This window comes from Podarcis raffonei, chromosome 1 (genome assembly GCF_027172205.1).
Source record: "Podarcis raffonei isolate rPodRaf1 chromosome 1, rPodRaf1.pri, whole genome shotgun sequence".
NCBI classification, from domain to species: Eukaryota; Metazoa; Chordata; class Lepidosauria; order Squamata; family Lacertidae; genus Podarcis; species Podarcis raffonei.
Window position 1 is genome coordinate 17,124,247 of NC_070602.1, and position 23,983 is coordinate 17,148,229.

Consider the following 23,983-nt stretch of genomic DNA (forward strand, 5'->3'; position numbering starts at 1 on the left):
TGCCGCTCGGCTTCGCAGCGTGGGCAGGTGCCTTCCGCTGAAACGGTTCCCCCAGGAAACTCGACCCGGCATCGAACGGTCCGGGCCCCCTCCGGTACCCCCTTCACCGGCGTCCTTCGTTCTGTGTTTTTGTTTGTTTGCTCGCCCCCTTCGGCTTACGGCGCGGCTCTCACCGAAGACCTCGCCTCCTCCCTTCCGCAGTTCTGGGCATGGGCCTAGCTGTCCTCTCTCGCTCCTCTTCACCGGTGGTTCCGGGCTCAGGTGCGTGTTTCCCGCCCGGACGGTGATGAGCGACGCACTTGGCTGATGCAAAGGGGAGTCGCGGCTTCTTCCAGAGGCGCTGAGAGAAGCGGCTGTCTCCTGAGGCAGGTGAGGAGCCGGGGGGGGGGAGGCGAGTAGTCGGGGGAGAGGCGCCCCTGCAGCCCACCCTTTGAGTGGGAGGTCTTGCGCGGGGGAAGAAGACCGTGGGGGTCCGACCCGTCGCCCAACTGACCCATTATTCGCCTCATGTAGTTCCCCCCCAAAAAAGACAGGGCCGACCCAAAATATATATTCCAAAATATAAGATTATAAAATAAAATAAAACCTACATACAGCAATAGTGATTTGTGTTGTGTACATAGCTGTCAACGTTTCCCCTTTTTTAAGGGAAATTCCCTTATTCCGAATAGGATTCCTTGCAAGAAAAGGGAAAAGTGGACAGCTATGGTTGTGTAGGCTCCTACAGTGGTACCTCAGGTTACATACGCTTCAGGTTACAGACCCCGCTAACCCAGAAATAGTGCTTCAGGTTAAGAACTTTGCTTCAGGATGAGAACAGAAATCGTGCTCCGGCGGCGCGGCAGCAGCAGGAGGCCCCATTGGCTAAAGTGGTGCTTCAGGTTAAGAACAGTTTCAGGTTAAGTATGGACCTCCGGAACGAATTAAGTACTTAACCCGAGGTAGCACTGTATTTGTTATGTGCAAATGGTTTTAGATACTTATTAGGTCCAACAGCTGGACATATAAAAGGTCCTATCAAACCTAGGGCCGCATCAAACCTAAACCCGGCCCTGCCTGAGGCAGACCGCCCTCCCCAAATGCTGACACACACACGCCTCCCCACCAGGGAAGAAGGGGTGAGGGAAGAACTACATCAGGAGCAAGCGGGGGGGGGGAGATCTACACCCGGACCTGCTCCCCCTGTGGATCCTGCGGCCTGAGGCAGTTGCCTCACCTTGTCTCCTTTTTTAATTATTTTATTTGCATTTTTAATACAGAGACAGAAAAGAAAAACAGCACATCCCACATCCCCTTCCCTCCACCCCCACCCCCCCAGTTGTACAACTTTCATACCAATCTGGACTTACAGCTGTATACCTGGTGACTTCCCTTCCACCCTTTTCCTGGTTTCTTTATTTTTCCTATTAAATCATGTATTCTACATTTCTAATCTTCTAATTCCTTCCTCTGTTGATTTGTATTAGCTCCTATTCTGCGGGATTTACTGAAGACCTGCTAGGTTATTTACTTGTTTATACCGGATCCTAAAATATTCAATAAACATTTTCCAATCCTCCTTATCATCCTTTTCTCTTATCCTATTCGTTATACCTGCCAATTCAGCATATTCAAGCATTTTAAACTGCCGCTCTTCCTTAGTGGGTACCATACTTGTTCATCACTAATTACAGGGCTTTTTTTCCAGCTGGAACTCACCAGAACTAAGTTCTGGCACCTCTCAGGTGGGCGCCATTGCTGTTATAAGAGAACAAGGGAGGCGTTTGTGGTGAGTTCCAGCGTCTCTTTTTTCTAGAAAAGTAGGACTGGCTATATCTTGTAGGAACAAATGCCATAGTTCAGCAGTGTTCCCTGTGTGGGAAAGGTACTATAAAGCCTTTAACATCTTGGGATCTGTTTAGCTGACTACGAGATCTCCTCACCCCATATGTGCCCACTCAACCACTTCTATCAGCAGAATTGGCACTTTTACAGGTGCCACATAATACCTAGACTGCATCTGTAAGAACTCTGTCATTTAGTGTGGCGGCACCAACATCTTTGAACTCCCTGCCTTTTGATATCAGGCAGGTGTCTTCATTATATTATTTTCAGTGCCTGCTGAAGATGTTTCTTATTTAGGCAAGCCTACTCAGATGTTTGGAACGCAGGTGGCGCTGTGGTCTAAACCACTGAGCCTCTTGGGCTTGCCGATCAGAAGGTTGGCGGTTCAAATCCCCACGACGGGGTGAGCTCCCATTGCTTGGTCCCAGCTCCTGCCAACCTAGCAGTTTGAAAGTGCAAGTAGATAAAAGTGCAAGTAGATAAATAGGTACCACTCCAGTGGGAAGATAAATGGCATTTCCGTGCACTGCTCTGGTTCGCCAGAAGTGGCTTAGTCATGCTGGCCACATGACCTGGAAGCTGTCTGCGGACAAACGCCGGCTCCCTCCGCCTATATAGCGAGATGAGCGTACAACCCCAGAGTCGTCCATGACTGGACCTAACAGTCGGAATACCTTTACCTTTACTCAGATGTTTAGAAAGTTTTTAGGAGTTTTAATTTGTTTTGGTCTATTCTATTGTGGTTTTAATTTCCTTGGTGTTTTAAATTATGGTTGTAAATCTTTAGTGAAAATTTTATTTCTTGTTTTTCTTGTACAAACTACTCTGAGGTTTTTTCTACAATCAAGCAGTATATAATTTTTATGAAAAAAAATAATTTTTGATTGTCCTGAATCTTCCAACATTCACTGAGTGGCCTCAGATTCTGCTTTTATGAGAGACAGAGAGAAATCAATCAATCAGTCTCCCTATCCACTTCCTCTGCACCATGTGTAATATTATATACCTCTAACATGCCCCTAATGTAGCATTTCCTCGTAGGGGAATTGGTTGGTTGGAGTCCCTTTCTGAAGGAAAGAAGACTGGTGTGTCTGGACCATCTTGAGGAGGCATGATCTCTGCTTCCACTCCCACTGTCACCACTTTCTTTGCCTAATGGCAAACATTGTATGTGACCTCTTTGTCCACCCTGAGACTGGGCACTGAGTTTATTAGATCAGCGTAACCAAAATATGATGATACTTAGCATTTGTATAGTCCTTGCCAGTGTTTTAAAAACACTTTACATGCTTGAAGTTCACATGTACTATATATCACATGTACTATCATCCTTATACCAACTCTGAAGGTAAGTCATCATTATTATACCTCTGCTACAGCAGAGGGGGAACTGAGACAGAGGTAAGAGTGGCTTGCCTAAGGTCACCTGGTGAGTTCTTGGCAGAGGCAAATTTCATACCAGAGGCTTCACAATTCATAACCATTATTCTACGTTTGGATTTGGTCTCTCCTTACATCTTTTAAGAAAGGCTTTTAAGAGGAGGCAGAAGGAGTTGCAGGTGGATTTGGAAAACATAGGAAGCTTCCTTACACAAGGTCAGACTTTTGTTCATCTAGCTCAGCAGTTTCCCAGGGTCTTTAGCAAAGATCTTTCCTGTCAGCTGCTATTTGATCCCTCTTTTAAAGGTAATGTGGAGTATTGAAACTGGGGCTTTCTGCCTGCATAGCATGCCCTGGATTAATGAGCTACAGTCTCTCTCCATGCTCCCTAGTGGTCACATTTCCTGTAGTCACGCTAGCAAAGAGACGTCTTTCTGAGATCCTGGAAAGCTGCTGCAATTCAGAGGAAACCAGTGAATCACTGGTCTGTCATGGCATCTCATGGCGGTTGTCTCTCCTGGCCCTATTCCAAAAAGTGGGGTAATCAGATTGAGAAATAGCTTTGCTTACAAGGCTGATTCTGAACTTGTGAGTTGAGCAGGCTGAGAGTCATCAGCATTGTCCCAATTAGGGTTCGCAGCATTCCATGCACAGGTCTTTTTAAGGCATGTTTATGTCATGCAGACTTTCCATGATTATTGAAGGAAATAATAACATGCACCTAGCAATCATGTCTGTCAAAAAGAGTGTTGAGCTGCCTTTGGAGACTAAGCTGTCAACCCCAAAATCTTGGGTTCAAAGTTTGCCTCTTCCACAGAATATGTTAATATTGATCTACTGAGATAACGTAAGATACGTGCTTTGAACACTTAAAGTACTGAGTGCTAATAGTACTTAAATACTAAGTATTATTATAACTTCTATTCCCTACTTCCAACCCTTTCTTACTATTCACCAGACAGTGGTACAAGCTATTTTTAAAAAAGAAAAATACTAATATTTATTGCTCTATTTATATAGCTACCCATCAGCACATGTTCCCGGTACCATTTACAGGGCACAGAGTAAACTGCAATATTAAAACACAAGATAATAATTTAAAGCATTAATAAAATGTAACAGAAAACGTTCATTTTTTTGGCAGAGACCTCCTGCCAAAATACAGTCAGTTAGCAGACCAATAAGATAAAACACAGAGTGTACAATAAGAGCCCAAATTGAGAGCTGTGTATACTTAAACACTTGGAAGAAGGCTGAATTGCTTGCTACTTTCTGACAGAACATTGTTAGTGATTGAAGTTGCCTCCCAGTCACCTCTCAGCTTCCCCCTGCCCGCCAAACAAACATTTGAAGGGGCACTGTGGCTGACCATCCGCATGAGTATGTTACTGCTCTGGTTTTCACATTTTCTACCTTCTGGGAGGCCTTTCAACAACTATTTCCCTGATAAGGAATGTTGTACACAACGTGCGTATTTGCCATGGAACCTCTGTGTCTTGCAGAGGGTTTAGGGAGTTATCTTAGCGTTCACATATAACAGCTGGGCTTATGGACTCGCACAAACAGAGAATATTCCCTAGAATACTCCCAGTATGCACTTTATTGCACATTGCAGGTGGTGGAAACGGGGAGGGAAGCTGCCTTGCAGAAAAGCTTGACAACCATTATGATTTTCAGATTGAGGAGGCTCTGGTAAGCTTCCAAGGAATTCTAGGGCTCCTTCGTACATTTCCTGAAAATCTGTACTCTTTTGCTTCATTCTGAAATATTGGGGAATTTTTGCTTATGCTAGTGATTTAACAATACACTGTTAATCATACACTTTGACACGTTAATATTTATTGGTTTTGTAATGGAGTGAGCAAAGAACATTAATGTAAATCTTACTATATATTATAACAGAGGTTGTCAAACTAAGGCCCGCGGGCCGGATACGGCCCACCAAGCTCGTTAATCTGGCCTGCGAACCTTGCGGACCCTGCCACCCACTCGGTCAATCACTGCGCTAAACAGGTGCGGCACAGAGGCCTCGCCGCACGGAGACTGACTTCCGCGGCACGGCTTCTGATTGGCTGCAGGAAGCTCCTGCAGCCAATCAGAAGCCGTGGGCGCCTCTGGGCACCGTCCCTTCCTTCCTGCTGAGGTGTCTGAACAGGAGGAAGTGGCCGAGCGGGAAGGAAGCAGCAGCAGCACGGAGGCTGCCTCCGCCACCCAGGCCAGCGGCATCTGAGTATCGCCTCTTCCTTCCCGCTAAGGTGGCCAAGCAGGAGGAAGCGGCTAAGCGGGAAGGAAGTGGCAGCGGCATGGAGGCTGCCTCCGCTGCCCAGGTCAGCAGCATGGGCTCTGTGCCCCACCGAGACAGAGGACGCCGACGCTGCCAAAGACAAGGCAGCATTGGTGGCTGTGGTGTGAGTGGCATAGGCAGGGGGGCCTTTTGGGAGGGGAGGTGCTTTCAGGAGGCGGTGGGTCCAGCCCCCCACAAAGTCTGAGGGACAGTGGACAGGCCCCCTCCTGAAAAAGTTTGCTGACCCCTGTATTATAACCTTAAAAGGGCAATTAAAATTCAGTGTCCCCTTGTGCTATACAGAGAAGGCAGGGATACTGTCCTGTTTAAGCAGGAGCCAGGGAAAGTGAGCACCTGTGGGGTTTTAATACTTCCTTAACTGGTAGGCTTTCTGCCTTCTGGGGTCTAAAGTTTGCATTTGTGTGAGCAGTTCAGGTTTGGAACAACCTGCCTGGGGAGAGTAAAGAACCACCGTTCTTGTACGCTTCTTAAGGAATGATTGACTAAGTATTGTCTAATGATGTTTCAAATTTAGTTGTGTGCTCTATCTTGCCATTCGGTGGGCTACAGCTCTTGAAAATCTGTCTTCAGTTGGCCGGGGTTGTGATCCATAATTGAGGCACGCTCAGCACCGTTACCATATTCTTCTGAGTTGGGCAGGGTGGGGGCGATAAATAAGTAAACATTTACCCGGTGTTACAGAACAGCATTTACAAAGTAAATCCGGGTTTGGTTCTTTTTAGGACTGTGACCATTGTAATTTCCATAAGGCTATAGTCAACATTGTACTAAGGTGAATGTTCTGAGGGTTCTCCCAATCCTCTGGAGCATGGCATCACGCAGGATGTGCATAGGGTGTCCAGAAGCTGATGGCATTTTGTCTGTGTTTTTGCAAATGATAGTGATAGAGCTTACCAGAGTTTGCATTAGTTTTTGGGAGCTCATCTGAAAAACAAACTGAAGGTTGAAAATTGTAAATATACCCTGTCTTTTCCTCATTTCAAAAGCAGACATTGTATAAGTAAGTTTGCCATTTCACTTATTTGTTGAATAAGTAAAATGCATTAAAAATGATTGGCAGAAAATTTCTTAGAAAAATTGAGACTAAAATTAGATCCCATGGGAATAGATTTTTTGAGTGGAGAAGTGGAGATGGAAGAGTTATTACATGTAATTTTTTGCTTAAGCGTAATTGACTAAGGCAAAGCATTTGGCATCGTAATAATGGCATGTAGATGAGTGGAATAGAATTCTCAAAGCATACTATGAAACCCTGTTTTTTAAGTGTTGAGGAAAAAGTAGCAATGATATACCTAGCCACAGAGCTAGGCAGAAGTGTAATTAATATATCTAAAGCAGATATTCATTTCCCAAGTCAAGTTCCAGGAATAACAGTTTACTCAGCAAGTTAAAACAGTGATTGGCTTTAGTTTGATGCATTGTATGGTGTATTTGTTCCAGAAGTGATATTTGAGATGCAATCAAGCAAATGGAGGAGTATTGCAGTGAAAAGGGATATTGCTGTATTGGGATTAAAGGAAATTGAAGAATTGTGGAGAAATTGCTGAAAATTCAAGGCTGTGAAAGGATGTGCTTACACACTGGGACTTGTGGCTTCCTTTTGAAGGCTACAACAGCACTTTGGAACTAAGCCCCATGAATATTGCGGGACTTAACTTCCAAGTCTATTCCATTCTGGTTTCATGCCTGACCATGGCACTGAAACCACCTTGGTTGAAGACATTTGTCAGGAGAGAGATAAAGGAGTATGAACCTGCTCATTCTCCTTGATCCCTTGCAGCTTTTAATATTGTTGATCATGGTGTCCTTCTGGAGCATCTCTAGGATATGGAGATTGGGGGCACTGTGGTTCAACAGTTCCTCTTTCCTCTTTCTGTTTCCAGAAAGTAGCTTGGGAAGCTACTGTTCAGCATCATGAGAGCTGTTCTGTGGGGTCCCGCAGGGTTCCACCTTGTTCCCCATGCTGTTTAACATCTATAGGAAGCCTTTGGGAGCTGCCATTGGAATGAAGTGTCATCGATATTTGGATGACACCCAACTCTTATCTCTCTGTTCTAGTGTGGTGTAGTGGTTAAGAGCGATAGACTCGTAATCTGGGGAACCGGGTTCGCGTCTCCGCTCCTCCACATGCAGCTGCTGGGTGACCTTGGGCTAGTCACACTTCTTTGAAGTCTCTCAGCCCCACTCACCTCACAGAGTGTTTGTTGTGGGGGAGGAAGGGAAAGGAGAATGTTAGCCGCTTGGAGACTCCTTAGGGTAGTGATAAAGTGGGATATCAAATCCAAACTCTTCTTCTCTTCTTCTGAATCTGGAGAGGCAGATGCAATGTTAGAGTGGTGCTTGCAAGCAGTAGTGTGCTGGATAGGGGCCAAGAAATTGAAGTTGAATCCTGAAAAGACAGAGATGATATGTGTCCCCAGTTTTCATGTACAGGAGGTGGGGAGACAACCTTCCTGGATGGCATTGCACTCTCCTGGAAGGAGCAGGTCCACACCTTGGGGTGCTGTCACTGGAGGCTCAGGTGGCCTCGGTGGCTAGGCATGCCTTTTCCCAGCTACAGCACCTGTTGAGGGCATTCATTCCCAGCTACAGCACCAAGGAGAGGCCATTCATTCTCTATGGCAGGCATAGACAACCTTCGGCCCTCCAGATGTTTTGGCCTACAACTCCCATGATCCCTAGCCAACAGGAACAGTGGTCAGGGATGATGGGAATTGTAGTCCAAAACATCTGGAGGGCCGAAGATTGCCTATGCCTGCCCTATGGCAGCGCCTAAATTGCAAAACTTCCTCCCCACAGAGGAGAGCCTGGCAATTTTATTAAACATCTTTGAGCGAATGCTGAAAGCACACCTCTTTACCCTGGCCTTTGACACCTGAGATGTATCTTTTCAAAACCCACCCTTTTTGTGAGTACATATATTAATTTTAAGTTTTAAAACTGTTTTTAATGTACTTTAAATTGTTGTGGCCCACTCTGGGACCATAGGGTGAAGAGCAGCAGAATGATAATGCACATATAGGAGTGAGCTGTTTAAGTGCTAAATGATGCCCAGAGTAGCATCAGATCAAAAAGATGGGAGGAAGGCTAAGGAACCTTTGCCATTGATGACAAACACGTTTGTAAACTGACTTGGCCTGAGCAAGCTTCTCTGTAAATGCCATGCCTAATTGCTTCAGGAAAGCCTCTGACTTTGATTTTGGAATGAGGTTTGTTTTCCGGTAATAAAGCTCTGTTGGGCCTACCAGGTGGATGCTAAATATTAAATTGATGTATTCATGTACAGTATTCTTAGATTTAAAAATAAATGTGTTTGAAAAACTTGAATCCTATTTTGTGTGTTTGTACATAAAAATAATGCTTGACCTATGCAACATTTATAAAACTAGCTACCAAAGATTAAAGCATACATTGTCTTTTATCTTCTAGACTCCTCCAGGCTGTTTTGAAGTTTCTGGATAAAAAGAAGCTGCAAGTTGCACTTTAAACTATAAACAGAAAAGATCCTTCACACTCCTGAAAATGGCAGACCTTCAGAATTGTGACTTTTGCTCTCTTAATCCTCTTGAACTGTTTGAACAAGTGACTGCACAAGGAGAAAAAGTCAGATCGCTAAAAGCTGAGAAAGCACCAAAGGTAAAATTGTATTTCATTAACTGAACTCTTAGCAATATTAGTTTTCCAGTTAGAATTTTATTTTAGTAGAATCTAGTTATGCAACTTTCTCAGATGATAGATGATAGATAGATAGATAGATAGATAGATAGATAGCCTTTTAATAAAACTGAATTTCTGCATCTACAAGCTCCTTTAAAAAGGGGAGGTGTTTGTTTTTTAAAAAGGTAGCTATCTCACAAAAACAGTAATTTCTAAGTTCCTTGGTTGGCAATTTTAATATATAAGGGATTGATCTAGAATGTCCCTTCCAGAAGCAGAAGAGCTCCTTCTGGTTGGTGTAAGGATTGAGATCCAGTGGGCATACCTACTGGAGGAAAAGGGGGAGAGGCTTTTTGCCTCAGTTTCCCCCTTCTGCCTCCTGCATTGCCCCCATGCTGTTCTAGGGGGTCCTTCAACCCTCTGGAACACTCTTCAGACTGCAAGGGGAAGGTGGGCTTGGCAAAAATATATTCTCTTCCCACCTACTCTTTTCGGCAGCGGGAGTGTCCTGTGTCTGAGTCCAAAATCATTTAAAATTGCCTTCTGAATCCAACAAAGGGTCTCTCTAGTCCAGGATCATATTTTCTATGGTGCTTATCCAGATATATTGGGATACAGTGCAGTAGTCCTGCCATGCTGTTTCCACCCCAGCCCTACATGTCCAGCAGTAAGAGCTCTGAATCAGGATGTTTCATTTGACTCCTCATGGCTAATGTCCATTAATAAGCCCACCTTCTATGAACGTGCCTGGTGTGTTTTTTTTATAAAACTTGTTGTTTGTGGCCCATGTTTTAGTAATGTATTTGATAGGCTAATTAGTTACCTGGTTGTATTTTCAGGGCATTTTAGATTAGCGATAGGTTAGAGACATGGGTAAGAATGCAGTTGAGTGTTGAACAAAGGGCTAAGCCAATGGGAAACAGTGGAAAAGTTGAGTTTTCAGGTGGGATTTGATAGCAGCAAATAGGGGTGGTTAGGGTAAGTCTGTAAAGGAAATATTAGCTTCTCTGCACATTTAAGAACTCTTTCAAGTCCTACAGAGCCCCTACAAGGTAAGTAAATATTTGTATTAGTTTTGCAAGTGGAAAAGTGAAATGGAGACCTTGAGTGACGTGCTCAAGGTTATACAAGCAGGTCATCTGGTTTGTTTACGTAGAGTTTGGAGAGCCAGCTGCTTCATCTCTCTGCCCCATCCACTTTCGTCTTCAACCTGTTATTCATTCTCTCATTCATATATATGTATGTATGTATGTATGTATGCATGCATGTATATATATACACATGCAAAAAAAAACACACACATATGACTTCATGCATATAGAACATTTCCTATTCTGTATAATGTAGCTGCAAGGCCACAGCTTTCTGCATTTTATTAACCTGAACACTGCCTTGTGTGTGTTTTCTTCTTTCACCCCAGGATGAAATTGATACAGCAGTTAAGTTGTTACTGTCATTAAAACTGAGCTATAAAACAGCGACAGGTGAGGAATATAAAGCAGGTTCCCCTCCCACAGACTTCACTCCGGTCAGTAATGGTCCAGGAGACACAGAAGATAATGATTTTGTAGACCCTTGGACAGTACAGACATCCAATGCAAAAGGAGTGGATTATGATAAACTTATAGGTACGTGGTGTTCTATCCATTTTTAAAAGATTTTAAAAATCTATAATATAACATGCTCTGTCTGCTGCATTTTTGTCATGAAGTGCTCAGATTAACCAAGTTTTCCATTGTGCTTAAACAGCCCTTTCCATTTCCAGTTTTCAAGAGGCAGTTTTGCCTACCACCATTTGTCTTCAAACCCTTCTTGTGGGTTTGCTGGAGGTTTCTCACAAGCCACGGTTGGAAGCAGAAGGCTGAACTAGATATTCTCCAGACTTGATCTATCTAGTCTTACGTTCAGCATTGCCTTAAAAGTCTGTCTTAAGGAAGGAATGGCATAATGAGAAATTTCAGAAGGTGATTTGTGCTTCTAGGGCAGCAGTCAAAAGCACACTAGGGAATATGAACCATTGAATCTGGTGGGACTTACCTCTGAATAAACTTTCTAAAGGTTGCACTATAACTCTGATGGCTTACTGAGAATGAAGTAGCTCAGTTTGAAAAGGGGATCAGGGAATCTGATTTAAAGAAGAGTGTAGATGTAGTTTTGTACATTTTTGTAGACATTTAAGGGTAATGGTAAGCCAAAATATTTAACAATTCCCCTGTTTTTATTTGGAGTGGTGGGATCACGTTGCTATGCTGTATTGCTAATTCAGTGGTGATTTAGATAGCGGTATATCACTGCTGAATGCGTCTATAATATTATATTGTATTTTTACCTATACAGTGTACGCTCGGGTTGCAAACGTGATCCATGTGGGAGGCACGTTCGCAACCCGCAGCGTTCGCAACCTGCAGCACCACGTCTGCGCACGTGTGGGTTGCGATTCTACGCATGCGCAAAGTGCTGAAACCCGGAAGTAACCTATTCTAGTACTTCCAGGTTCGGCATGGTGCACAGCCTGAAAACACACAACCCGAAGCGTCTGTAACCCGAGGTATGACTGTACTGTAGTATGTGAATATGCTCTAAGTCACTTGAAGACCTTTTTGTGTAACAAGCAACTATAATAATAATAATAATAATAATAATAATAATAATAATAATAATAATAATTAATTGCCCATTTTGGTTGTCTTCAGTTCGATTTGGCAGCAGCAAAATTGATAAAGACCTCATCAACCGGATAGAAAGAGTTACTGGGCATAAACCACACCACTTCCTACGCAGAGGAATCTTCTTTTCTCATAGGTAAGTAGGTTTAATTGCTGGTTTGTCAGCTTCTTTCACACTTTGTACAGTTGTACCATGTTCTATTTCACATACATCTCTGCCAGAGAAAGCAAAAGCCAACTTTCTTGTGGGGTGAATGGTAAAGGAGTCTTGCATAATTCTTTAAATTGCATAGCTGGGGTCTCAGGTTTTTCCACTGCATGCAAGCCCCAGTTGCACTATTTAAATTACAATATTTTCCTTAAAACACAAATTGCAGTCACAAAAATGACATGTTGCCTTCTTTGGAACTTCTCGTGCTTTTTTCATTTTGTCAAGCTCTTCTTTAAAAAAGTCAAACTCTGTATCTTTACTTTTCTCCAGAGATATGAACCAAATTCTTGATGCCTATGAAAATAAGAAGCCATTCTACCTATACACCGGCAGAGGTCCCTCAGCCGAGGCAATGCATGTTGGTCACCTTATCCCATTTACTTTCACAAAGTAAGTAACTCTGGAAGTATATAACATTTCATATTATATATTTGCTACTCGTTTAAGACAACGTACACAGCGCTAGACAATCAGAACCTGTGATTCAGAGAATTGGGGCTCAGATCCATGAATGGAAGGAAATTTATGGATGAGTTCTTCTTACCCCTTTTACCTCTTCAAATGGACCTGGTGATTGGGGGGGGGGTCCCTCTTGAAGACCGTGGAATGAGGCACGGGGGCAGGCATTGAGGGGGAGTTTGCAAAACACACACACACAACCTGGCAGAGGCACCTTTTGTAAGCAGAAATAGGGCTGCAATTGCTACTGTAACTCATGAATGGGCTGGGCAATGAAACAGCTGCCAAATGTGAATCCCTTCCTTTCTCTCTGATTCTCAACTTTGACACCTCTGTTTTCTTCACTCGTGCCCCCACTTGCCCTATGCAGCATGGCTAATGGCCAGGGATTATGTGAGATGCAGTCTAACAATGCCTGGTGGACCACACCTGTGCTCTACTCTGTGCCTTCCCCAAAAAAGCACACCCCTTTAGGACCCTGGGCGACTTTGGGCAGATTCCATTATCCTGTTATTTGAGTTCATAACTATGGCTGTGCCTTCTGTGTACATGGGAAACAAGTTACCTCTGCTCAGCTAGGAGAGATCATTCTCTACGACAGCATTGGATAACGTCTGGCCTGTGGTCCCTGAGGCTGTTTTGGCCAAGCCACACCCACCTGCCCTACAACCGATGCCATATATGATGTCAGGTGTGAGGCTGGGAAAGATGTGGTTGAGCAAAAGGGTATTGGCAGGCCCCACTGATCCGTAGCGCCTGCAAAGCCCTTTGCACGGTACTTGGCAAGCACTGACAACCAGTTGATCATCAAGGCACGCAAACCACATGGGGAAACATTTGATACCATTGTTATGTCAGGTGATTGACAGGTGGGTGCACCCACCCATCAGGCTTGCCCTTCCAGGGGTAGGGATGTTAAAAATCTGACCTCCTGGCCAGATCCATCTCCCCACCCCTGCCTGTACCATTGTTCTCTGTCTTATCTGCCACAAAGATAAGCAGCTTGAACCAGGTGACAGACGTCACCGTAATAAATGTACAAATGTGGATGAGCAGAAGAACCAAGGTAACAACACAGAGAAATGTAAATGTTTCTGCACTTCCACTCTGCAGCAGCCGAAAGAACAAAGGCCTGCCCAGGGAATTCTGCTTCTGCTTCTTGATTGTAAGTTGAGAGGAAAAGAGGGAGTTTGAAGACTTTTTTAACATACACAAAACAGAAACTGGATTCTCCTGCTGGTACAAGAAAATGACAGAAAACACATAATGGGACATTAATCTTTGATACGATTCAATGGCCAGCAAAATTTTACACAGATAAAAAAACTGACTGACATCAAAGATGGGCTCATGCAAGTGGCTTGCAGTAGCTCAATGGAGTATTTTATTTTATTTTATTTTGTGCAGGACTCCGTCATTACAGTGCCTTTTATGTGGGGCTACTGTTGGGCCTGGTCTGGTGCAAAATGCTGTGGCTAGACTATTGATGGAGGGTCAGATTATGGCTAGCATGTAACTCTGGGTGCTCAAATGCTTGCACTGGCTGCCAGGTTCAAGGTTATTTTTATTCATTTACAACGCCCTTAAAAACTTGGATCTAGGATACCTCAGGGACTGCCTGATCCCTTATTTCACCACTTGATCAATAAGGTTGTTGGGGGAGTCTCTGTTAGTGGTCCCCCATGACTCAGATACGTAGCTTGTACCACAAGGAGCTTAGTATTGTGGTCCCAGTTTTGTGAAACATCCTGTAGAACTTTCAGCACTTACTAAAGACATTTTTAATTCTAGGACACTTATTAATTTTACAGCATCAACACATTGTTAGTCTTATTGTATTGGGTCTCCCATATACCACTGTGATTAAGCAGTGTACAAATGGTTGAAGTTAAATGAACAAATGTTCCTGTCCCTCATGCCATATCATGATCTGCTTTTGAAATCTTTGTTTCCCAAGCAGTTTGCTAGAAAGCACCACTCTGAAGTCCCCTTCCGCTTATGGAACTAACTGCATGTTTCTTTGAATTCTTTCGATTTTTCTAAGTATGAAATGCAGATTTAAAATATTTTTCTTGCTGTTTGCACAACCAAGATTTTGTCAAAGTAGCAGTGAAAGGAAATGCGCTTTACCCATTTCTGTGATTACATGACACAATTGCAGCATTTAGTATCCAGATAATTTGGCAGGCTTGATCCAGTCTGGAGGAGCTACTCTGCCTGCAAATTTCATCCACTTCTGCCAAATGGGGGGAAATTATAGCTGTTTTCCAACATGGAATAGAAACAAAGCCGCTTTTCCCCAGCATGGATTTGATCTCTTCTGAAGCACTTCAGATTGAGGCTAGTTGTTTTCCAAAGTGCCAAATTGAGGTTCAAATCAAATATTGTGGACATTGCATACCCATAGTGTGCATAACCACATCTTTAAAATAAATCGATTTAGGAGAGTCTGAGAAAACGATTCTGTAAAGTCTGTCAAAGGAATCTGAATAAATTTAATTTCAACCCAGATTGCACTATTGTATAAAGATTACCATGTTGGCTAATTATTTAACTAGAACCCACCCTAAAGCTAAATCTGTTTCATTTTTTTTAACCAGGTGGTTACAGGAAGTATTTAATGTTCCCCTAGTCATACAGATAACTGATGATGAGAAGTACCTGTGGAAGGATATGACACTTGAGAAGGCTTATCAGTGTGCTATAGAAAACATCAAGGACATTATAGCCTGCGGATTTGACATAAATAAAACCTTCATCTTTTCTGATCTGGAATATTTGGGGTACATTTCTAAGTATTCTTTGAAACTTTGCACGATCAAAAGTCTTCTGTTGTTTTCTGTGATCTCAAACTTTCTATCAAATTTAGCTGGGGTGGCAGGGGGAGATGAACCATTTTGCCCAAGATAACAAGATGCAGTACATGGCAAGGCTTGACACATAATAATAATAATAATAATAATAATAATAATAATAATTGTACCCCACCCATCTGACTGGGTTGCCCCAGACACTCTGGGCGGCTTCCAGCATATATGAAAGCATAATAAAGCATTAAACATTTAAAAACTTCCCTATACAGGGCTGCCTTCAGATGTAAAATAAGCTTTGTTCAGTAAGAAGAAAGGGAATATTACTGAAAAGTAATGCTCCTACTAAAGAAGGAAATAGCAATGCCTATTTGATCACTTCTATCTGCGGAACTTGCACTTTTAGAAATGACGTATAATGTTCAATTTGCAAGGAATCTGTCTCGACATGGCAGCACCTGTGCTTGGGAACTCCCTGCATGTAGACCTTGGTATATTCTCTTACGCACCTGCCGAAAACCTATTTCAGCAAGCCTTCCCAGAAACATAATTAAACCGCCTACATTCATTTTAAACATCTTACTGATTTTATTTGTGTTTTTACTAATTATTATTATGTAATAATAATAATAATAATAATAATAACAATAACAACAACAACAATAATAATAATAATAAAAAATTTATTATTTATACCCCACCCATCTGGCTGGGCTTCCCCAGCCACTCTGGGCGGCTTCCAAAAAAATATTAAAATACTGTAATACATCAAACATTAAAAGCTTCCCTAAACAGGGCTGCCTTCAGATGTAGTAGTAGTAGTAGAGGGAGATTTGATTAAGCGGTTTTAAAAATTTCAATAAGTAAATGCATTTTTCTTTGGGTTCCATTACACCAGTTAACCCAGTGTGTCTTTATCACACCCTCGAGCCTTAAGAAAGAATCCCAGAGTGTTAGGTCATGCATATGGTTATCATATTAAGTGCCAGTAGGGGGCACAGTGCTTCTGCAACCCCTTGAGGTCATTTCAGCTTCAGAGGAAATAGGAATTTATCAAAAGGAAACCAGATCTTGAACTGAGTTGCGCTTGATTGTTTGGCGGGCCAGTAAGGAAGCTGCCTGTAGTTTTCCGTAGAGTTTTAATATTCCAGGGATTGCAGACCTGAGGACTGTAAAATGTAAAACTTTTGAGTCAATCTGGCTCCACTCCTTTTTTCTTTTCTTTTTAAGTACACTAGTCTGGTTGGAGAGCATAATCACCGCAGTCACTGTCTTTTCTTGGTCTCATCTTAATTATAGCCAGGGAGAGGGACTGAAAATGAAAAATTCTTTATTTACAGAGGCCCACTGTAAAACAGCACCTGAGATATGAGAAGGGCCATAGGTCAGTGGTAAAGCAGCGCTAAATCCCCAGCGTTTCCAGGTAGGGCAGGGGAAGACTGCTGCCTGAAATCCCATAGAACATGGGTAGGCAAACTAAGGTCCACAGGCCAGATCAGGCCCAATTGCCTTTTGGATCTGGCCCGCAGACAGTCCAGGAATCGCCGAATGGATCACCAGCGCACACGTTCTTTCCCTCCCTCCCTCACACGGCGGCGGCGGCACCTCCTCCCTCCCTCCTCCTGGCTTCTCCCCGCCCTGCCTAGAGGAGGAAGGGGGCTGGGCTTTGTTGGTGACAGCAGCAGTAGCACTTGAGCGGCCACCATTTTAAGCAGCCCCTTTCCGGAGCCCTTTCTCGTGCCGCTCATCGTCCCGCCGCCGCCAGGTAAGCAGCCACTGGGGTTCGTGATGCTCTTGCATCATTTTCCCCCCAAAATATAATCCAGCCCCCCACAAGGTCTGAGGGACAGTGGACCGGCCCCCTGCTGAAAAAGCTTGCCGACCCCTACTGTAGAGCTACTGCCAGAGACAAGGCTAAGCAAGACGGGCCAGTCATCTCCATCATCCTCAGGCAGCTCCCTGGCTTCCTATCATAGAAGCAGATGGCGTTGCACAAATAAGCTTTACGTGTACTGCATGTGTTGTCTCTCTCTTGGCTTGGAAGCACATTGACTGCAAAAGTTGGTCCCTATCATTCACAAATATTCCTTTTAGGCAGCAGTTCAAAGTGACCTGGAATATTTTTCCATACGTTTTTGGTCAGAGAAACATGGTATACTTTCTTACATACAAACATCTTAACTGGGAGCAGTTAGTCTATGGCCCTCCATAGGGTGACCATTGCTGTGTTTATAATTAAATCTTTTAATTATATTCTGTTCGTTACTTGGTTTACAGTGACAAGCCTACAAATAGCCTGGTCTGAAAGGGGCATCCCAAGACAATTGCAGTAATTATGCATTATTTTTACTTGGAGGGAAAACAAAAGACTGCTGAGAAAGTACTGAATCGGAGCAAAGATAACTTACTATAGTTGTACCTTGGTTTTTGAACAGCTTAGTTCCTGAACGTTTTAGCTCCCGAACGCCGCAAACCCGGAAGTGACTGTTCTGGTTTGCGAACTATTTTTGGAAGCCGAACGTCTAGCGGGGCTTCCGCAACTTTCGATTGGCTGCAGGAGCTTCTTGCTACCAATCAGAAGCCGTGCTTTGGTTTTCAAACGATTTGAAAGTTGAACGGACTTCTGGAATGGATTCTGTTCGACTTGCAAGATACGACTGTACTATCTTAGTGTCATAGTGATCTTTGTCAACACCTTTTTGGGGGCAGGGGAATAATAAAAATATTCCTTTGTAAATGTTCTTTAAGTATAAATAATTTGTATCTGTAGTTCTGTAAATAAATAAAAAGTAGAATAGATTGTGGTGCTGGCCTGTGAATATTCTCCAGAAGACGTTATTTTCCTTGTCTAAATTTTTCGTTTTGACTCCCCTTCTTTCTCAGGATGAGCCCAGGATTCTATAGGAACATTGTTAAAATCCAAAAGCATGTGACATTCAACCAAGTGAAAGGAATCTTCGGTTTTACAGACAGTGACTGTATAGGTGAGTTCCCGATAGGTTGCTAGCAATTCATGAATAGAAGCAAAAATACAGTGGGAGTTGTGCAGCAACTATTATCAAAGAATCAGGGTCACTCTCAGCCTAACCAAGGTTGTTGTGATAAAATGCAGGGTGGGAAACCTTGTCAATCACCCTGAACCCCTTGAAGGAAGCACAAGATTAAAATTCCATCAGTAAACATACTGGAAAATTTTTTGTCCTTGTTAAATTGTGGAATAGCTGGTGCTGGCACTCCAGTCCTAGGTGCGCTTTTGTCAGCTGCATCAGAGTGACTCACAAAATGAAGTCTAAAGCCATTAGCTTGCTGCTGAAAGCAAACTCACAAATGTGTGTGATTTGTTCCCTTCCAGGGAAAATCAGTTTTCCTGCTATTCAAGCAGCTCCATCCTTCAGCTCATCATTTCCACAGATCTTCAACAACAAGAGCAACATTCCGTGTCTGATCCCATGCGCAATTGACCAGGTAGGAAACTCTTCTTTTTAAAATCTTTTAAAACACTTCCATTAAATCTATTGCCGCTGGCCAAAAAGCTGTATAATTACCGGAGCTCGATGAGTTCTGCGTATCTCTTAATTAGATCCTATAATTATATAGCATTGGATCGTAAGATAACTTAAAGAAGTCCATGGAACGAATGCTTCCCTTTCCTCTTGCAAGGTTCAGTAATGCTTAAAAAAAGCACTTCTTCACACAACACATAGTTAAACTGTGACAGTTGCTCCCACAGGCGGTCATGAGGACCACCAATTGGGATGGCTTCAAAAGAGGATTATACAAATTCATGGAGAATAGGGTTACTGATGGCTACTAGCCATGATGGCTGTGCTCTGCTGCCTCTGTTGGACACAGCAATGCTTCTGAGCACAATTCAAAGTGTTGGTGCTGACCTTTAAAGCCCTAAACAGCCTCGGTCCAGTATACCTGAAGGAGCGTCTCCACCCCCATCATTCTGCCCAGACACTGAGGTCCAGCTTTGAGGGCCTTCTGGCGGTTCCCTCACTGCAAGAAGCCAAGTTACAAGGGCCTTCTCGGTAGTGGCACCCGCCCTGTGAAACGCCCTCCCAAAGAGAGAAAAAACTACCAGACTTTTAGAAGACATCTGAAGGCAGCCCTGTTTAGGGAAGCTTTTAATATTTAATAGACTACAGTGGTACCTCGGGTTACATACGCTTCAGGTTACAGACTCCGCTAACCCAGAAATAGTACCTTGGGTTAAGAACTTTGCTTCAGGATGAGAACAAAAATCGTGCTCCAGTGGTGTGGCAGCAGCAGGAGGCCCCATTAGCTAAAGTGGTGCTTCAGGTTAAGAACAGTTTCAGGTTAAGTACGGACCTCCGGAACGAATTAAGTACTTAACCTGAGGTACCACTGTATTGTATTTTAATATTCTGTTGGAAGCCACCCAGAGTGGCTGGGATAACCCAGCCAGATGGGCGGGGTATAAATAATAAATTGTTGTTGTTGTTATTTATTATATCAGTTGGTGGAAACCATTGGAGGGGAGAATGTTCTTGTGCTCAAACCCTGCTTGCTGGTTTCCCACAGGCAAACCGTTCAGCCACTGTGAAAACAGGAGGCTGGACTAGATGAGCCATTGGCCTTATCCAGGGGGCTCCTCTTACGATTTAACAAATAACAAGACGTCGTTCTCTGTTCCCAACAGCAAATCATCAATTCATAGCTTCGCCAGGTTCAGCTTATCTATTGTGCCTTAGATCCTGAAAGAGGCTTTCTTTTTGCTATGTAGTATTTTGCATCACTTGAACTCACACAGCAAACAACTGTGAATCATTGGTTTTCCGCTTCGCACACAAGCCTGTTCCTGCTTGTTGTTTTCCAGGATCCCTACTTCAGAATGACGAGAGACGTGGCCCCTCGGCTCGGCTTTTCCAAGCCAGCGTTGCTGCATTCTGTCTTCTTTCCAGCCTTGCAAGGTGCACAAACAAAAATGAGCTCTAGTGACCCCAACTCCTCTATTTTTCTCACTGACACACCCAAGCAAATAAAAACAAAGGTAAGAAAACAAAAGTTGGCAGTGTATACAATTATTTTTCATCACACCTGGGTTCCAGTGCACAATCTTACTTTTACAAACCGCTTACCAAATTTCTTTGTTTCCTTGCACAGTTTGTACCATAACAAATATCTGAAGCTAATCAATATTCTGAAGCTGGCTGGATCACACACACAGTGAGCTCCTTGCACTCTCAGATAAACTAGATGTAATATTTAATGTACTAAACATCCTGTTTGCTCATCTGGCACAGGCCTGGGGCTGATGTCAATGTTCACCTGGTGGTGTCACTATTTTAAAAAAAATAATACATGCTTTTAAAAGATTGACACCTTGTGATGTAAATCAAGCTACCAGAACTCGTTTTGTCCTAGGCACCAGAAATCACTTGCTACAAGGTGGCTGTTGCTAGGCAAGCCAAGCTTAATGCATCAATCTGTGTTGAAGCTGCTGTGGTTTGTAATCTCAGACCGCCTGGCTCTGAATGGACAAGTCAACTCTCCTCTTGAAACATGGTTCATTTAGTGTGTTCCAACATGAAGTCTGCAGACCCCTGAAGGCGATCCGGCATGACTCTTTGCCAGGGAAGTGCACTGGGTGTGTTGTAGTGTGGTATGTAGATAAAGAATTAAGCACAAAACAAAGGTTTAACAGCACAAAACATGATTTCTTGGCTTTTTTCTGAAATACCTTCAGGTTACTTCACATGCTGTTGCCCAAATGCCAGATATATCCTCCCAGAGAATTTAAGAGCAAACTTGCCATCTCATGACAAATAATTTTTTTATCATTCAGCTGTTTAATAACGGATAGAGGTAGGAGTTTTGCTTTGGCATTAGGTAGGGCTTCCCTTATTTTGTGACATGAGAATCCAGTGTGTTGCATGAATCTCTTATGCAGAGTTCCAGTACTTATGAGGCTCGTGTGTGTGTGTGTGTGTGCGTGTGCGCGTGTGTGCGCGCGCATATACACATACCCTTTGGCATAATGCCATATTCTTACTCATTTTACTGTATTGTATTAATTTATTCCCCAGCTTTCATTACACCCTGCAAAAAGTTTATATTCAACAAATTGAAAAAATTAATCTCAAAATAAAAGCCCCCTAAAAACCATTATATAAACCCGTGTGTGTGTGTGTGTGTGTGTGTGTACACATACACACACACATACTTTTAGTCATTCTGGCCTGCCACTTAACCATAAGTTGTCCCACAGATGATCAAAAAACCATGGCTTGTTTCTCGAATGTTTAGCTTGTTTTCCAGCTGCTTGTCCTTTGTAGTTTGGTGAGCATCTAGGGTAGGGTGCTCAAATAAACCATAGTTAAGGAAGGGTACTGAGATCACAGTTAAATCCTAGTTAAAACACAGCAAGGTTTGTAAAGCAAAAAAAAAATTTCACATCAAGATTTGTTGGCGCTAAGCAAGCCATGCCTAAGCTGAGGAGGAGTAACACATAACAGCCATGGCAAAATAAACTAGGCCATGGTGGTATACTGTGTCCTGGATTATTTGAGTGAGCTGAAGAATGATGTGTTGACAACCTCTACATGGACTTGATGACCTCTGGACTTTTCAAGCATTATGATTCTTGGAGTTGCTCCATGACAATCCCTTCTGACTGGATTTAGCGAATGTCTTTATATATAGTTAAAAGTAACTCAGATTGTAGACCAGAGATAGCCTGCTGAAGTCCTTGGATCTCTGTTCCAGATCAATAAACATGCCTTCTCTGGTGGCAAAGACACAGTGGAAGAGCACCGGAAATATGGGGGTAACTGTGATGTGGATGTGTCCTACATGTACCTCACCTTCTTCCTCGAAGATGACGACAAATTAGAACAAATCAAGCAGGTAATTCTTATCTCTCTCCCCCCTCCCTCAGTGAGATGCCTCACTACCCAGATAAAAGCAGATAGGCAATCATGATTTTGCAATAGCGGCTCAACAGATTTTATTCCCCCTTCCTGGCACTCCTCTATATCTTCCTCTCCTGGGTCCAAATTGACTGGCAAGTTCTGGGTGCGGGCTTCATTGTGTGTGTAGCTTGGTTGAAAGAATGGAAGCCACATGAGCACTCTAAAAATGATGGTAGCAGAGGCAGTAGCTATCATCTGTCTCAGAGAATGTCTATTATTCCTGCACAGTGGGAGAGAGCCTGTGTTAGTCATACTCAGGCTAGACTTCACATCTTCACCCAGCTTTGATGGCAGACTGCACTCGCTGCAGTTGCCAGGCAAAGGCTGAGCATCAGGAAGTCCCAATTATGTTCTGCTCTTATTTGATCCTGTTTGTGCATGCAGTTGAAACATTTTTAGGCCCTCCCTTTAGCTGTGTCGGCAGCGAGTTGACGCTTCCTTCTATGCTCTGTAAATTTCCCATGAAAGAAGAATGCACAATCAGTATACAAATCACCCAGGGAAAACATTGCAGGTTTTTCATCATGGCGGATTGTTGAGGCATCAGAACCCATCCTTCACACCTGCATTAAAAGGGTAGGAAAGTCCACAAAAGGTATGCAACGTTTTGTACTAGTGCAAGAATTAGCCCTAATGCAAATGGATACCCCTCCCTCCCTCCATGCACACCATCACCAAATCTGCTCCAGAGGGTTGGGGAGAAACCCGGGAGAGATTTGGGGCACGCATGGGGGCGGAGAGGAGAACTTTCCATCACGCACAAAGAAATCCTCACACTGACACAGTATTCACCTTTGTGCTACATTGAATGCAACCCCATCCTTCTTCCTCTATGCTCTGAACACAACGCAGTGGCTTAAAGTAAGAGGCAGCTAATCTCTGCAAAGTGTTCCTCAGTAAGTGCCCTTAGGAGTAATAATAAAAAAGTCCTCACTGAGTCATCAGCTCAAACCTCTAGGCCTTAAACCAGGATCCTCTGTGCCTAAAAATTTCCCTTTCTATGGCAGCTCGAGAGATACGTCAGAGGGAATGATGTATGTAATTAAGACAAACAGATTGCTTTGCTTGCCAGCAGCTGTTCCTTCCAGGAGACTTGCAGGAGGGTTCTTTCCCCAGATGTTACCAGATATGACCCTGGCATTCTCTTGGCAGGCCTATACAAGTGGAGCACTGCTGACAGGAGAACTCAAGAAGGCGTTGATTGAAACACTGCAGCCCTTGATCGCTGCTCACCAGCAAAGGCGAAAGCAGATCACCGATGAAATAGTGAAGGAATTTATGACTCCGCGGAAGCTGGCGTTTGATTACTAATTACAGAAGTGCATGTTGATTTATCAGTACACATAGAGCACACTTGATTGGTGTTGCCCTAGCCTCTCGTCTGCCGCCTCTCCCTAACAACGTACCTCTCTGCTTCTAGCAAGTTACTTTCAAAGTTGCCCTCCGTTGTCACCAGTGACTTTGGGAATATGTAGTTTGTGTTTGGAAAAAACAGACCTTGGCCTAGGACTTCATTTGACTAATTACGGGTTTGCAAGATAACCCGATCACCTGGAAAAGAGTTGCTTTGTCAACAAGAGGACCCTATTTCACGGAACGCAATATTAAGAAAAATGCTGATTACAAAGGTGGTGCAATGCCAGATTCTGCTACCGTGGGAGCTGTGTTAGGCATGTTTTTACATCTAGGAGCTGTGCCTGTTTCAAAGATAAACCAAACTCTTCCATCCAGAA

The 23,983-nt window shown here is 43.4% G+C and overlaps 1 protein-coding gene across 2 annotated transcripts; it reads left to right on the forward strand.

The window, feature by feature from the left end:
- Window positions 1-275: 275 nt before the first annotated feature.
- Window positions 276-23,983, forward strand: WARS1 (tryptophanyl-tRNA synthetase 1). 2 transcript variants are annotated; one of them, XM_053375063.1, is made up of 12 exons: window positions 276-369; window positions 1,688-1,768; window positions 8,939-9,145; window positions 10,587-10,794; window positions 11,860-11,968; window positions 12,314-12,433; window positions 15,103-15,285; window positions 18,196-18,296; window positions 18,665-18,777; window positions 20,156-20,329; window positions 22,045-22,185; window positions 23,403-23,983. In XM_053375063.1, exons 3-12 carry the CDS (start codon window positions 9,032-9,034, stop codon window positions 23,559-23,561), a joined length of 1,422 nt encoding a protein of 473 aa, XP_053231038.1. In that variant the 5' UTR covers window positions 276-369; window positions 1,688-1,768; window positions 8,939-9,031; the 3' UTR covers window positions 23,562-23,983. The 2 variants fall into 2 exon arrangements, with proteins under 2 accessions (XP_053231038.1, XP_053231046.1); XM_053375071.1 differs by lacking the exon at window positions 1,688-1,768.

Bases quoted from the DNA above. Each gene is read 5' to 3' on its own strand.
- WARS1 (XM_053375063.1), top strand. From the start codon at position 9,032: ATGGCAGACCTTCAGAATTGTGACTTTTGCTCTCTTAATCCTCTTGAA. The intron at 15,286-18,195 runs GTACATTTCTAA...CTTCTTTCTCAG, and splicing joins TCTGATCTGGAATATTTGGG to GATGAGCCCAGGATTCTATA. The intron at 18,297-18,664 runs GTGAGTTCCCGA...GTTCCCTTCCAG, and splicing joins TACAGACAGTGACTGTATAG to GGAAAATCAGTTTTCCTGCT.